Consider the following 15,200-nt stretch of genomic DNA (forward strand, 5'->3'; position numbering starts at 1 on the left):
TGAGTGATACCCAACTGCAGGATGCAGCACACGTCCCATTGGCACCGCTGTGCCAGTGCTGGAAAGCACTGACAGAAGGGGTTAGGATTGCGCCCTTAGTTGTATTGCAAGGTCTGCAAACTAGACTTTCAGATTATTCAGGGGACCAGAGAGGCTGAGAACTAACTAATATTGTTGCTTGTACCCATGACATCTGTGTTGCTGTGCATGGCCTGCAGGGTGCAAAGAAGATGTTAGCCCTGGGAATCACGGGTCCAGAGGGGCACCAACTCTGTCGCCCAGAAGAAGTGGAAGCAGAAGCCACAATGAGAGCAATCACCATAGCAAACTCTGTGAACTGCCCTCTTTTCGTTGTTCATGTGATGAGCAAGTCTTCAGCCCAGGTGATAGCAGATGCACGGAGACAAGGTATGTTTCCTACCATATACACTTTAAGATTTCTATGGAGAATTCGAATTTGGCTCTTCTTCTCTGGATTACTGTTTCACTATGGTAATATTCCTCTTGCTGGCTGCAAGTTGGCTGCCATCTTTTTTCTCAGAAGCCCCTAAGAATGATACTGTGTGATGTACGTAGCTTCACTTTGATGGGAAAGAATTGCAGCTCATAGCCTGCAGCTGCCTTAAAAAAATCCACCAGTGAGTCATGCCTTCCTCTCCTAATTTTGCTTACCTTTAAAAAAAAAAAAAAAGGTCCCAATTTTTGTCAACTGCAACTAGACAGCAAAAATGGAGGGTGGTGCATTTGGAGATGATTGTAACCTAGAAACAGTGCTCAGCCACCCCGTTTGGAGAGATCCTTTTGGAACCCTTCACAATCAGCTTTGGTTTTTACTGCCCTGCATAGTTTTGGGTCAACTGCAAACCTGGCTGCCTCAATGCTTGCTCCAGTCCCAGATCATTTATGAACAAAGATCCCAGTATGGATTCTTCCAGGACCCAGTTTCTTCCTTCCACAGTGAAAACTGCCAGTTTATTCTTATTCTCAATGTTAATTATGTTGTTGTTGCATTCATCTAGTACTATCGCTCACACATGAAGTACCTATACAAAGTATCTGTACAAAAAGTGTCATCAGAAGATACCAGCAGTATGGATTCCCTGCATAGTCTAGGAAACTCTTCCCCACATGAACTGCATCGGAGCCCCCACGCAACATTAGTTCTGTGTCTTTAGCATTGTTTTGTTTTTTTTTAAGATGGATTTTTGTTCATCCTTTTTTATCAGCTATAGCTAATTATTATTTTTACCAGCAGAATTTTTATATTGATGACACAGGAGAAATTTCAACACATGAACTGTGTTTGGGATCTAGGTGTTATAACCTTTGGTTCTATGCCAATAAAGTTCTACTCAAAGAAAAAAGGATATCCTTTTGGCAAATTAAATACATCCAGAGAGGTGAAAAGCGGTGTGCCCCAAGGATCTGTCCTGGGACCGGTGCTTTTCAAGCTCTTCATAAATGACCTGGAGACAGGGTTGAGCAGTGAAGTGGCTAAGTTTGCAGACGACACCAAACTTTTCCGAGGGGTGAAGACCAGAAGTGATTGTGAGGAGCTCCAGAAGGATCTCTCCAGACTGGCAGAATGGGCAGCAAAATGGCAGATGCGCTTCAATGTCAGTAAGTGTAAAGTCATGCACATTGGGGCAAAAAATCAAAACTTTAGATATAGGCTGATGGGTTCTGAGCTGTCTGTGACAGATCAGGAGAGAGATCTTGGGGTGGTGGTGGACAGGTCGATGAAAGTGTCAACCCAATGTGCGGCAGCAGTGAAGAAGGCCAATTCTATGCTTGGGATCATTAGGAAGGGTATCGAGAACAAAACGGCTAGTATTATAATGCTGTTGTACAAATCGATGGTAAGGCCACACCTGGAGTATTGTGTCCAGTTCTGGTCGCTGCATCTCAAAAAAGACATAGTGGAAATGGAAAAGGTGCAAAAGAGAGCGACTAAGATGATTACGGGGCTGGGGCACCTTCCTTATGAGGAAAGGCTACGGCGTTTGGGCCTCTTCAGCCTAGAAAAGAGACGCCTGAGGGGGGACATGATTGAGACATACAAAATTATGCAGGGGATGGACAGAGTGGATAGGGAGATGCTCTTTACACTCTCACATAATACCAGAACCAGGGGACATCCACTAAAATTGAGTGTTGGGCGGGTTAGGACAGACAAAAGAAAATATTTCTTTACTCAGAGTGTGGTCGGTCTGTGGAACTCCTTGCCACAGGATGTGGTGCTGGCGTCTAGCCTAGACGCCTTTAAAAGGGGATTGGACAAGTTTCTGGAGGAAAAATCCATTATGGGGTACAAGCATGATGTGTATGCGCAACCTCCTGATTTTAGAAATGGGTTATGTCAGAATGCCAGATGCAAGGGAGGGCACTAGGATGAGGTCTCTTGTTATCTGGGGTGCTCCCTGGGGCATTTGGTGGGCCACTGTGAGATACAGGAAGCTGGACTAGATGGGCCTATGTCCTGATCCAGTGGGGCTGTTCTTATGTTCTTATGTTTGTTCTTAACCTAACTTTCTGTAGTGTCATTTTATATCCACTAGATGTCACTGTTGACAGTACTGAGGAATCTGTTTTATTGGACTTTGGTCTTCATCTTTGTAACATCATTGACTGATGTAGTTTCAGACTCAAATCCCAAAAACTGTACAGTCAGCCAAAACATGTAGGTCAAAGCAGAAATTTAGCCAAAGCAAGCCAAAAGACTCTGAAAGAAAGTTGAAATGAAAGAAGCAGAATATTACATTGCATCATGCAGTATCAGAACGTTGAACAGATAAATGCTGTCGCTACTCATCTCCAAAAAATTACGTTTTCTTCCCTATATTTTCATATGTGATGTTATACTACATAAAAAAGCAAGTAATTATTCAGCCAGAAGGTTTGCTTTTCCTGCACGATTGTAATGAAGAGGGAGGGTGAGGGCAGAACCTAAAATGCAACTCTTCACAACATGAATATATTTCAGGCACACTTGCCATCAAATGTGTTTGGGAAGCACTGAAGGCATAAATAAATGTAACTAGTCACAAACAGACAAGACTAGCAGGGCAAGCTAATGCATGTCAATTCAGAGGTAAGTCTTATTCAGTCAATGGGACTTGTCCACTATAAGCAAACTGTAGGTCTCGGACCCACCAGTGGGTCATAATGCAATTTTTGTTGGGTCATGAAACTGACAGGGCAGATTCGTGACCCATCAAAAATTGGGTTATGACCCACTGGTAGGGTGATCCTGAACCTCTCAGTGTTGACACTTACTCCTCCTCTTCCAAATTCCTCCTCTTCCAAATGTAGGAGGAGCAGACAGGTGGCAGTAATGAGCCTGTTCCTGTTCCCTAAATGGGAAGAGAACTGCCACCTTTCCTCTTCTAAACTGAAATGGAAGAAAAGGAGGTGGGCAAGAGGGTGTATTTACCCATGAGGGAGTTGCAGCAGCAATGGGGAGGGGGTGATGGAATTTCAGTAAAATTTCCCCTTGTGCTCAGTCTGTGACCTTCTTTTGAAACTTTTTTTCAAAGGACCTTAGAAGAAGGCTCAGCAGGAGGCAAATTGAGAAATTTGCCTAAGTTAATATCTAGGCCATTCCCCCCCCCCCCCAAAATCTACTAAGATATTAACATACAATCTTGGCAAATTTATCTAATAGCACACTCCTATACATGTCAGAAGTAACTGCCATTGAGTTCAGTGGGACTTACTTCCAAGTAAGTATATATAGGATTGCAGCCAGGCATCCCAATTCTATGTTTCCCTGTACCCAGGGCTAAGGTGGTGCTGAAATGGTGACTGCTGCATCCCATGGGGCTGAGAAGCAGCGCCAGGTCTACTCTGAGTAAGGAGCTTACACTCCCTTAACCTGTGTAGTGGCCAGGAGGCCCCAATGGATCTCCTTAGATCTGCTCCCGCTGTTGAGCAGGCGCACATTCCAGGAGACCCATGTCAGGTCTCCCAGGTCGGGGGGGGATTAGGATATGGTGGCTGGATTTGCCACCATCTCTGCCCCTCCTGCCACACTCCCATTCCCTGCCTCACCTTCCCCCTGCCCTCCTCCCGCCATGGAACATCTCCCCCTGGTCCGACTAATCGTTTCGCCACCTGCAGCTCACCCAGAGTTCCGGGCAGTGTTCAACTATCCTCTGCCTGGTGCCAGCTCAGTGGTGTCACAGGCTTGCCTTACGGCACATTTGGAACACTGAGTGTCGGTGCTGGGCTGATAGGATCAGGCCCTTAGTCCTATTAACATAGTGGGACTTCTGAATAAGCCTACACATGCTAGCACACACATATACCTTTATACTGTATTTTGGAATATTTTGTAATCTCATTTTTCAGTTTTTATGTAACTGTTCTAAACTACTGCAAACCACTCTGAGTGAGGGTGAAAGGAATTAGATATTTGAATCAAATATAATAAATTTCAAAAGTAGAAAAATGCCAGGAGAAGAAAACACTCTGATGAAGACATTTAAAGTTGAATTTGTTGTTGTTATAGTTTTCATAGGGTGTCACTATGGGGGATATCACGATGAATGTCTACACTTTGAAATGTATAATACCACTATACCAGTGGATACCAAGGCAATGGAAATCTACATATTAGCAATATATTGCATATTTAAAATGAGTCTAGTGGCAATGCAGTAAGAACAAAATGTCCCAGAAGTGACAGCAGGGGGCAATAGCAGACATTATATCATGCACAGGGTATAGAACCAAAGCTGCAAATAGTCTCTGTTACTCTGTGCACAGGCTTTGAAAAATACCTAGGAAGAAATAGCAAGTAAAGAGTAAATCCTTTTTCTTGGTGTTTAAGCTCCAAGTAGCAAATGAAAGAGCAATGTTGTATCGGAGTCAGTTCGGTCTTGAAACTTTAGAACTGATCAGTAACATTGCCGGGGGAGGTAGTACAGTAAGTACAGCAGGCACCACAATGTGCCATGTAAGCAGCCCCTCCCACTTGCTATCAGAGCCATTCCAGCCATGTTGCCATCATTGCCCCGAATGGCTCCGATGGCAATGGGGGGGGCACTTACACAGCACATTGCAGCGCCTGCTGTACTTATCATGCTGCCCCCCCCCTCTGGCTGCACTACTGGACCTGATTGCTCTCTCTACCATCTGTTCTGGTGTGTGATGTGCTCAAAAGGCATTACCACTAGCCGTATAGTAAACCAGTTGTTTGAGTACCTTGCCACATAATCAGGTCAGAGGTCATGGGTTCAAAATCTTGGTGTCTTTCCTTGTTAAAAAGTGGATAGGAAGACTCAATGAACAGTGACACTGAAACCAGTTAGTCCCATTAAATTCGTTGGCTGAAAGCCAGGGAGTTTCCGCTTAACCAGGTTGCAGAACAGGCAAGCCCCATTCTACTAGATGTACCAGTGATTAAGTATTAACACTGCTGTCCTCCTCCTTGTCTCAGGAGTGATCTTTAAATTAATAGTGACATAGAAATTTCTGTATTTTTGTTTGAAAGGATCCCAAGCCATTGGGTTATGCGATGTAACTAATGGTAAATTTTAAAGGCACACAAGTTCCATTAGTATTTTATGATTGAAGCCTTAAATTAACCTTGAGATTTTTCTACCCATCCTAATCTTCATGGAGAGATTGGACAGACAACGGCTTCCACTGCGAATGTAACCTAAAAAGGTTTTCTGATTGTCCAAGAATGACACTGCTTTTAAGTATTTAAAGTGCTGTCCCTTTGGACGTGGTGACATTAAATGCTCTTTGAATTTTTATTATTAAAAAATACAGCTGGCCCTCAGCATCTGCAGGGGTTCCTTTCCCAGAATCCCTAGGAATGCCAAAATCCACGGATAACCAAATCCATGGATTGGGACCCTCACCTCTGGTCACGATAGGAAGCGGAAATTCAGAGGTATTTGGAGGTATTGTTGGCTAATGAACAATAATCTAAAATATATAGAATGGATCCTGACTTGCATGAGTAGAAGGATGCTTGCGCAAGGAGACTTCCCTGCCCCTCTCTCCCCATTGAAGTCCCCTGCACCCCTGAAAAGCTGCTCCCAAGAGTCAGAGGATCCTCCATCACAGTATAGGATATGGTGCAAAGGAATGCTGCAGGAAGAAGGATTGGTGCACAAAAAAGGAGCACCTGTGCAAGGAGAAGTGCCTTCCATTTGCACCAGAGTGCCTTAGAAGTCATGCCATAAAACAATTATATGAAGAAATTAGCCATGCAGCAACTACAGAGAAAGATAAGCACAACCAGGGGAGCAGTGGAGAATGCAGAAACCTAACCCAATGCCATCAAAGCATATCAGAGTGTTGGTCATCAGAAGTTCCTTGTTATCAGAATCTCTGGGTCCATATGGGCTGATTCGCACAATCATAATCCAGATCTACATACTTTGCTTTTTTTTTTTTTTTTTTAATTTGAAACCTGACACAATGACTGGCGGCTGAATTTGGAAACTGACTGGCAATATAAGAACATTGTATCTGTTTGGGATTTTTTTTTCCTCCTTCAGGTAAAGTTGTATATGGGGAACCTATTGCTGCCTGCCTTGGTACAGATGGCACTCACTATTGGCATAAGGAATGGCCCCATGCTGCAGCACATGTCATGGGTCCTCCCCTGAGGCCGGATCCTTCAACGCCAGATTTCCTCATGAACCTCCTTGCAAAGTAAGCGCATCAAACCCATGCAAAGCTTTTCTGTTAATATGAGTAACATTAGGATTGCTTCCTAATTAGGCACATTTACAGATGAAATCAGCCCTCATGGTTTGGGCTCAGTACAGTGCAGTTCATTTATTTCATGCTATGTACATTCAATAAGCATCCAACTAAACTGTCCAACCAGGGTAGTTTCTTTCCACGGCAGATTTTTTTTTAAGCAGATACAGACAATGGTTTTAGCATGTGACAGGTGCATCAAAACTCAGCAAAGTTGTTCATATAACTGCATTATAAACTAGTTTGCAGAACAAACCACACAATGACATGGGAAAAGCCATGATGTGTAATGAAAGCTGCAGATGGCTAGCTCCCAAAGTGACTGCGTGTATCCCAAAATGAGTTTACTTTTAGTAACTATGGAATGTCTGCACTCATCTAATGTAAGAAAAACTTTGCTAGCCATCCCCCAGCTAATTGTTATCTTGCTGCATCGATCCCCAATTTAGAGTATTGAGCTGTTCAGGTGCCAGTTTCGTTCTATGGAAACTGATACATGTACAGGCAGATCTTGCATTGCGCAGATCCAGTATCTGCTGATTCACTTAACATAAGAACAGCCCCACTGGATCAGGCCATAGGCCCATCTAGTCCAGCTTCCTGTATCTCACAGCGGCCCACCAAATGCAGAGAGCAAACCAGATAACAAGAGACCTCATTCTGGTGCCTTCCCTTGCATCTGGCATTCTGATATTACCCATTTCTAAAATCAGGAGGTTGCAAATACACATCATGGCTTGCAACCCATAATGGATTTTTCCTCCAGAAACTTGTCCAATCCCCTTTTAAAGGCATCCAGGCCAGATGCCGCCCACATCCTGCAGCAAGGAGTTCCACAGATCGACCATACACTGAGTAAAGAAATATCTTCTTTTGTCTGTCCTAACCCTCCCAACACTCAATTTTAGTGGCTGTCCCCTGGTTCTGGTATTATGTGAGAGTGTAAAGAGCATCTCTCTATCCACTCTGTCCATGCATAATTTTGTATGTCTCAATCATGTCCCCCCTCAGGTGCCTCTTTTCTAGGCTGAAGAGGCCCAAACGCTGTAGCCTTTCCTTATAAGGAAGGTGCCCCAACCCAGTAATCATCTTAGTCGCTCTCTTTTGCAACTTTTCCATTTCCACTATGTCATTTTTGAGATGTGGCGACCAGAACTGGACACAATACTACATGTGTGGCCTTACCATCAGTTTGTACAACGGCATTATAATACTAGCCGTTTTGTTCTCAATACCCTTCCTAATGATCCCAAGCATAGAATTGGCCTTCTTTACTGCCACCGCACATTGCGCTGACACTTTCATCGACCTGTCTACCACCACCCCAAGATCTCTCTCCTGATCTGTCAGACAGCTCAGAACCCATCAGCCTATATGTAAAGTTCTGATTTTTTGCCCCAATGTGCATGACTTTACACTTACTTACATTGAAACGCATCTGCCATTTTGCTGCCCATTCTGCCAGCCTGGAGAGATCCTTCTGGAACTCCTCACAATCACTTCTGGTCTTCACCACTCGGAAAAGTTTGATGTCGTCAGCAAACGTTGCCACCTCACTGCTCAACCCTGTCTCCAGGTCATTTATGAAGAGGTTGAAAAGCACCAGTCCCAGGACAGATCCTTGGAGCACACCACTTTTCACCTCTCTCCATTGTGAAAATTGCCCATTGACACCCACTCTCTGTTTCCTGGTCCTCAACCAGTTCCCAATCCATGAGAGGACCTGTCCTCTAATTCCCTGACTGTGGAGTTTTTTAGTAGCCTTTGGTGAGGGACCATGTTGAATGCCTTCTGAAAGTCCAAATATATAATGTCTACAGGTTCTCCCACATCCACATGTCTGTTGACCTTTTCAAAGAATTCTATAAGGTTCATGAGGCAAGTCTTACCCTTACAGAAGCCATGCTGATTCTCCCTCAGCAAGGCCTGTTTGTCTGTGTGTTTTGAGATTCTGTCTTTGATTAGGCATTCCACCATCTTACCCAGTATAGATGTTAGGCTGACCGGCCTATAATTTCCCGGGTCCCCCCCTTTCCCTTTTTAAAGATCGGTGTGACATTTGCTATCCTCCAATCCTCTGGCACCGTGGCCGTTTTGAGGGACAAGTTGCATATTTTAGTCAAGAGATCAGCAACTTCATTCTTTAATTCCTTAATAACTCTTGGGTGGATGCCATCAGGGCCCGGTGACTTATTGATCTTTAATTTATCTTCTCTTTCAACCTCTATCTGACTTAATTCCTTGGTCAGGAGGGGCCGTTCAGGCATAAGAACCACTTATCTGTGGTTCTTTGAGTCCCTCCCACCCTGTGCCCATTACCTTTGTTTTTCTTTATCAGCTGTGGAAGAACACAGTTTCTTGCTTAATTTTACCTAGCCCACGGAGTACACATTTGGTCCCTATTGCATATGTGCAACTTTGGGCAGAAATTGCTTAACTGAGGAACACGACATGCAGACAGGCATCCTGGACTCTAGAGGAAGGAGACTCACCAAATGTTAACAGGAAGCAGAAAACTTCCTGTTAACATTCGGGTAGTCTCCTCCCTCTAGCATCCAGGCTGCCTGCCTGCATGTCACATTCCTCAGTTAAGCAAGAAACCGTTCCTCTGTTAAGCAAGAAAATGTAAGCTTTCACTACTAATAAAGAAAAACAACTTTATTTGAACTTTCAAAAGTTCAAAACAACTCTTTGAACTTGCTTCTAGAATTTGCTCCCCTCTTAATTTCTCTATCCCGCTAAAGTATGGGCAAATGGCTCCTTATCTGAGTATTCTGATCAACCCCTCTGAACATCGTGCAATATCTTTGGCAAGATTCAATGTGTTTCCATCCAAGGTCACAGAAGGCAGATATAGGCAAATACCATATAAAGAACGCCTCTGCCCTTGTAATTTGGGAAATGTTGAATCAATCATACACATTCTTTTTTATTGTCCTCGGCACACTAGATCCCGCCACACTTACATGACTCCACTTCTCGGCAAAATGAATGGGCTTTCGGATGAGGCAAAACTGAAGTGTCTCCTAAATGACTGCTCACCAGATGTGCTAGAGGGAATTTCTAAATTTTTACTTTTGGTGATTTCCAAGCCTTCTTAATGCAATTTGTCAAAAATGTTGATATTTTATGTTGAACTGTAAATGTTTTATTAGTAATTTAGTATCTTAACTCCGTTTTTGATAAATGGGATTAGGACTAATTATGTTTGCTTTTATGATTTCTCTATCTATGCCTAATAAAGGTTTATTCATTCATTCATTCAAGAAAAACAAAGGTAATGGGTGGGGAGGGCATGGGATGCAGAATATTGTATTTTATAGAGGGTTCCTCCATATCTGTGGTTTCTGTATCCATGGGAGGGGGGCAGAATTGAATCCCTGTGGATACAGGGGACACACCTGTATATGGTATTTTCCTGACAGCAGGAAATTACTGTCAGACATTTTAATTGTTCAAATACTTGCACACTTTAGTACTATCCTTTCTGAATAAAAGTCATAGTGTGCTCCTTGTGTTAAAGAGCAGCTGTCAACACGTCCAAAGGAACCGTGGAAGAACATAAGGTGCTCCTTGAAAAACTACTTGATCTCTTTGTAATGCCATGTCGTCCCCCAGGCTGCAATCCTGTGCACACTTTCCTTTATGAGAATTATTATTATTATTAAGCACAATGCATAGGATTGTGCTGTTACTAAACTTCATCAGTGTCTTATTCCTGGTCTTTAAATTTCTCCTTTAATACTGTCAAGAAGGGGAATACAAGAAGAAGAATGCAAAATTAATGGGGAACTAAGTGGATAGAATTATGCTGGGAAAGGAAGTTGGATGGGGTGGGGTGGCAAGAGGTGATGGGACAGATAAAAGAACTTGTCTTACTTAGAAATGTTTTCTTTTAGTGGTGACCTCACTGTAACAGGGACAGACAACTGCACCTTTGATATCTGCCAGAAGGCTTTGGGAAAGGATGACTTCACAAAGATCCCAAATGGAGTGAATGGTGTGGAGGACAGGATGTCAGTTATATGGGAAAAAGGAGTGGTGAGTTGAACATAATGAGGAAAGTTGGTCATTTCTCTACAAGGGAATTTTTTTCCCTATGAAAAATATCCTTTTCACTCTTCCTAGCTTACAAAACTTGAACTAGATGCTTCCAGCGGTATGAACTGAGAAGTTATGAAGCTAGCATCTCCCATTCCTGAGGGACATCCTGCCACTGTAGTCCACCCCAATGTCAAAGGAAGATTGGCAAGAGGCACCTTCAGGGTTCTCTGAATCCAGCCCGTTGCTCAGAATATTCCATGCTAAACTTCTTTGCAGAGAAGTTTTCTGCCAGTAGGAAGTGGGTTTCAATCCAATATTTCGTTCCTCACTGATGTGTCTGGTTACTGTTTTGCAGCACAGCGGCAAAATGGATGAAAATAGATTTGTGGCTGTTACCAGTACAAATGCAGCTAAAATATTTAACCTGTATCCAAGGAAGGGAAGAATAGCTGTGGGCTCTGATGCTGACATTGTTGTTTGGGATCCCAAAGCTACAAGGTATGGTCTATAGTCTAAAGCAATAAGAATGAATTTTCTTTTTCTCCAAATTGACATGAATCCTGGTATTGGATGGAGAACAGTCCTTCATTTAAATTATTTATAGGATGTTTGGTGCTGGCTGCAACATATCTGTGCAAAGGTTTTCGTCTGGTCAGAACATTAAAAAATAGATATCTGGACTGCTGACCATATGGGGAAAAACAATGCTTGTACTTTGCACTAATTGCTATTTTCCTGAAGATGGTCAATGATTAAATAAAACCTGCAGGTAGTTGCATTACAGGAGTAGTTTATGCCCGCAGAAGCACTGTAGCTTGTGCTTCTAAGCACCACAGTGGTGTACGAGGACAGTCGTACGACTCGTACTAAGTGTACTCGTACTAAGGACAGTCTCACACTTTCCTCAGAATACATTTAGACAAATTAGCAATGCTGTTGCTAATTGATATATTAGCAATATAATTTTAAATTATATTCTGGATATTATATCCTAGTTATATGCTGGTCTCCATCTCAGAACTTGTCCCAGAGTGAGTTAAGATTTTAAATGACTGGCATTGAGTCAAAGGTGTCACTGCTCAGACTGCTTCCACTTAGAGACAGTTGGACAAAGAACCTGCTGATGGCTGCTCTTGTGTGATTGTGCTGTTCCTGTTAGGCGACAGGAGAGAGCTAATGGTTACATGCAGAGGTAAAATTAGTCAACAAACTGTGAAATATTGGACTGGAAATGAGTGCCAAGACCACATGCCCCCTTTTCTCAAGGGTTAGCCCCCGCCCCCAACATCATAGCTCCAATCTGAATCCTTCCCAGCTACTTTTACAGGAACAACATTACTATTGTTAGACCAATAATAAACTTCAGTGCAGTGAGTAATTTTGCCGTTAGTTCATCCACAACCTAGATACGCATTCCGTACATAGAAGTCCAGGTGGGATTTTATGTGAATGATGCAGTCAAGCCAACAACCATGCAGACATCAAGTGATGGACATAAATGTGTGAACCAACCCATAAATATAAGTTAAGGGTCTATACTCGTAAGCAAACAGTTATGTGTGAAGTCATTTTCAGTTTTGTCTCTGGGGCATCTACATCCATACTTTAAGGCAGCAGTTTGAGTTTGAGAACTGAGATGAGTCGTTGCGGGGGAGGGGAGAAGGCAGCAATGTGATCCCCAGGATTGCGCTGCTGCCAGGGACAAGGGGGGGGGGTTTCTACTTACCTACAGCCTGTGGATTCCTCTGCAGTGCTCCCAAGCCTCCAAACTTCTGTAAAAAGTTTTTTTAAAAACCCACTTCCTGTTTTCATTGAGAAACCAGAAGTGGGTGTTGTTTTTTTTAACCTTTTACATAAGTTTGGAGGCTTGGGAGCACTGCAGAGGGGTCCACAGGCTCCCTTGACCTCTCAGGAGGCTGGAGCTGGCTGTAGTTAAGTAGGAAACACCCCCCCTTGTCCCTGGCAGCAGCGCGATCCTGGGGATCATGTTGCTGCCTTCCTCTCTACTCCATCCCTTAAGGTGCCAGAGTCAGAGCTTCTGAGCTTCAGAGTTTAAGAACCTCTCCTTTAAGGCATTAATTGGTAACATGTGGCATGGAATTATTACATGTATATTGCTTCCATCATAGAGCTCAAGGCAACATACCTGGGGTTCGAGGCAGTCTTACCTACAGCATATGGACCGTAGCAGGCACTATAGAAAATCTTTCTCAAATATTGGCTACTTGACTTGTGGTACACTTGCCTCCCCCCTGCTGAAAAGGTTGACCTCCACTTCACTAGTGCATTACAAAGATGCATTTCTTCTCCATTCATTTGATGAGACTTTTTCAGAGATGAATTCATTACTTCATGAAAAATAATGTACCTCTTTGGCTAATAATGCACCTCTGCACACTTTCCTGGGAGTAATTCCCATTGAATTCAATGGAACTTACTTCTAAATAGATATGGATTGTGCTGTTAGGCTCCAAACCTATGTCGACTTTATCTAATAGTTTTGAAAGGGGTATGTCATGAATATGTACATGTTAGGCCTTGGTTAGCATGTGGAGCAGTTCCTAGCTGCAAGAATGTGAGTAAACAAAGAAAAAGATTGTTGTCTCTCCTTTGCTGGCCAGAAAGGACAGACAACAAGAATTACAACCCATTGGAATGTAGCACCTTTGCAGACAGAAAGGCACCTTATCAAGCTGATGAAATGCAGCTGTGGATCTCCAGTTGGGAGGGGTAAGTACTAAGAGGGCTAGCAACCAGGCCCACTTCGAGAAGGTTCTGTCCTCAAAAGTTTCTGATTGGACAGTCTAAATAAGTATGAAGTCACCTCAGTACTATTACCATAAGAAGTATAATAATGAGGGTGCAAGGGGTGTGTCCGGGTCCCTTCTTGGACAGAGGTTTTGGGTGCAACATCCTACACACAGTGAGCTCCATTGTCCACCATGGGCATCTGGCCTCACAGGTAGCCTGGAACTAAAAGATCTACAAGAGTAACTGACCCAGGTGAGAGATAGGGATTAATAGAGATAGCCAGCTAGCTTTATTATTTTATTGCTTATATGTTTCCTAGATGTTTATGCCTCTAGCATTTGCTGCTTTATGTAACCTTATGTACTTAACAAATTAAAATCTCTTTTACCAAGTTGTTTCATTGTCTGCTGAGGACAAAGTTTCAGAATCCTGCCTAGCTGTTCAGCAAGCTACCAAGTGCTCATTGAGGTCTAGTAACTTGAGGACTGAAGTGTTAATTGAAGAAAGCGCTCAGTGCCTGCAAGGAATAGAATTAAGCCTAGAGGGTCTCAGTGTCCCTGGACTGAGACACTGGCACGTACAGGGTGGTGGCAGTGAACAGGGCTTTAGGGTTCGAGAACCAAGAACTCTGAGCACCCCAAACCCCCCTAAGTTTGCGACAGAGCAAGACTGAAACGATGAGCAGTTTGTGGACATTTTAATTCTGACTAGTTACAACACTGTACACTTCACCAGAAGAGGGAGCACATGTCCTAGAAGAGGGAATTGAAAGCCTCCATGTACGCTTGTGAGATTATTTTAAACTTAAATTTCTTACAGCGGTATCTGTTCTTCTGTAGTCAATACCTAAGTTGTTTAATGTAGCAAACATTGCTCTTTAATCTTGACATTCAGATTGCATAAAAGGGGGTCATCCCAACAGAGGCATATCTAGGCACGTGCAAGTAGAACATGTGCCCTGGGCACCAGTTGAAGGGAGCACCACTAAAGTAACTAGAAGGAATGGGGGGACTGGATCACAGGGCTGCCACTGCTATCACATGTTTCAGCAGCCCCACAGTCCAGTGACCACACCCATTCATTCTCCTTTGGAGGCTCTTACTGCTTCCTCCTCAGAAGAGGAAGTGACATCACTGCCCCCGGAACCACTGCCTCCAGCAACGGCTCTGTATACAGCTCTTTTATCCTTAATAACAACAACCTTGTGAAGCCTTAAGTAAGTCTTCCTCATATTAAAAACCTGTGAATCTTATTAAATTTGGTGTATTTTAGGTGGGAGGGGAGTGGTTTTACATTGTTGAGTGAGAGCACAATCAATGCATTTTGGAGGTGTGTGCACATACAATTTTGGTGTGTTGAATTTTCTTGATTGTGTGGAAGTGGGCAAATTGGTGGATTTAGTTAAATGGGAGTGAATTAATTACTCCAAGTTACTTAAAATGGCATAAAGTGAATGGGCTTGTTTTGTGACTATACAAGCTAGGCTGCACATAACCTTATACTGTGTTAATTAGTCTTAAATAATTAACCTTTCTGCCCCAGTTTTACTCTTTTTCCAGTCTTCTCCTATGCAGATCATGAGTGCAACAGGCTAGCTCAAGCTAACATGTCTATGCCCTTAGGCCCTCGCAGAAGAAACTCATGCATAAGTATTTTCAACTGAAATTTTAGAGGATGGTATC

General features: G+C 43.1%; 1 protein-coding gene across 1 annotated transcript in view; it reads left to right on the forward strand.

The window, feature by feature from the left end:
- The window catches only part of DPYS (dihydropyrimidinase), a 47,723-nt gene that overhangs the window by 19,581 nt on the left and 12,942 nt on the right, over positions 1 to 15,200 (forward strand). The window contains exons 4-7 of the mRNA XM_066624390.1: positions 219 to 408; positions 6,516 to 6,672; positions 10,623 to 10,764; positions 11,123 to 11,265. Of these exons, the coding sequence (XP_066480487.1) occupies positions 219 to 408; positions 6,516 to 6,672; positions 10,623 to 10,764; positions 11,123 to 11,265 (632 nt within the window). The remainder of the gene's footprint in view (positions 1 to 218; positions 409 to 6,515; positions 6,673 to 10,622; positions 10,765 to 11,122; positions 11,266 to 15,200) is intronic.

This window comes from Tiliqua scincoides, chromosome 4 (genome assembly GCF_035046505.1).
Source record: "Tiliqua scincoides isolate rTilSci1 chromosome 4, rTilSci1.hap2, whole genome shotgun sequence".
Taxonomy (NCBI): domain Eukaryota; kingdom Metazoa; phylum Chordata; class Lepidosauria; order Squamata; family Scincidae; genus Tiliqua; species Tiliqua scincoides.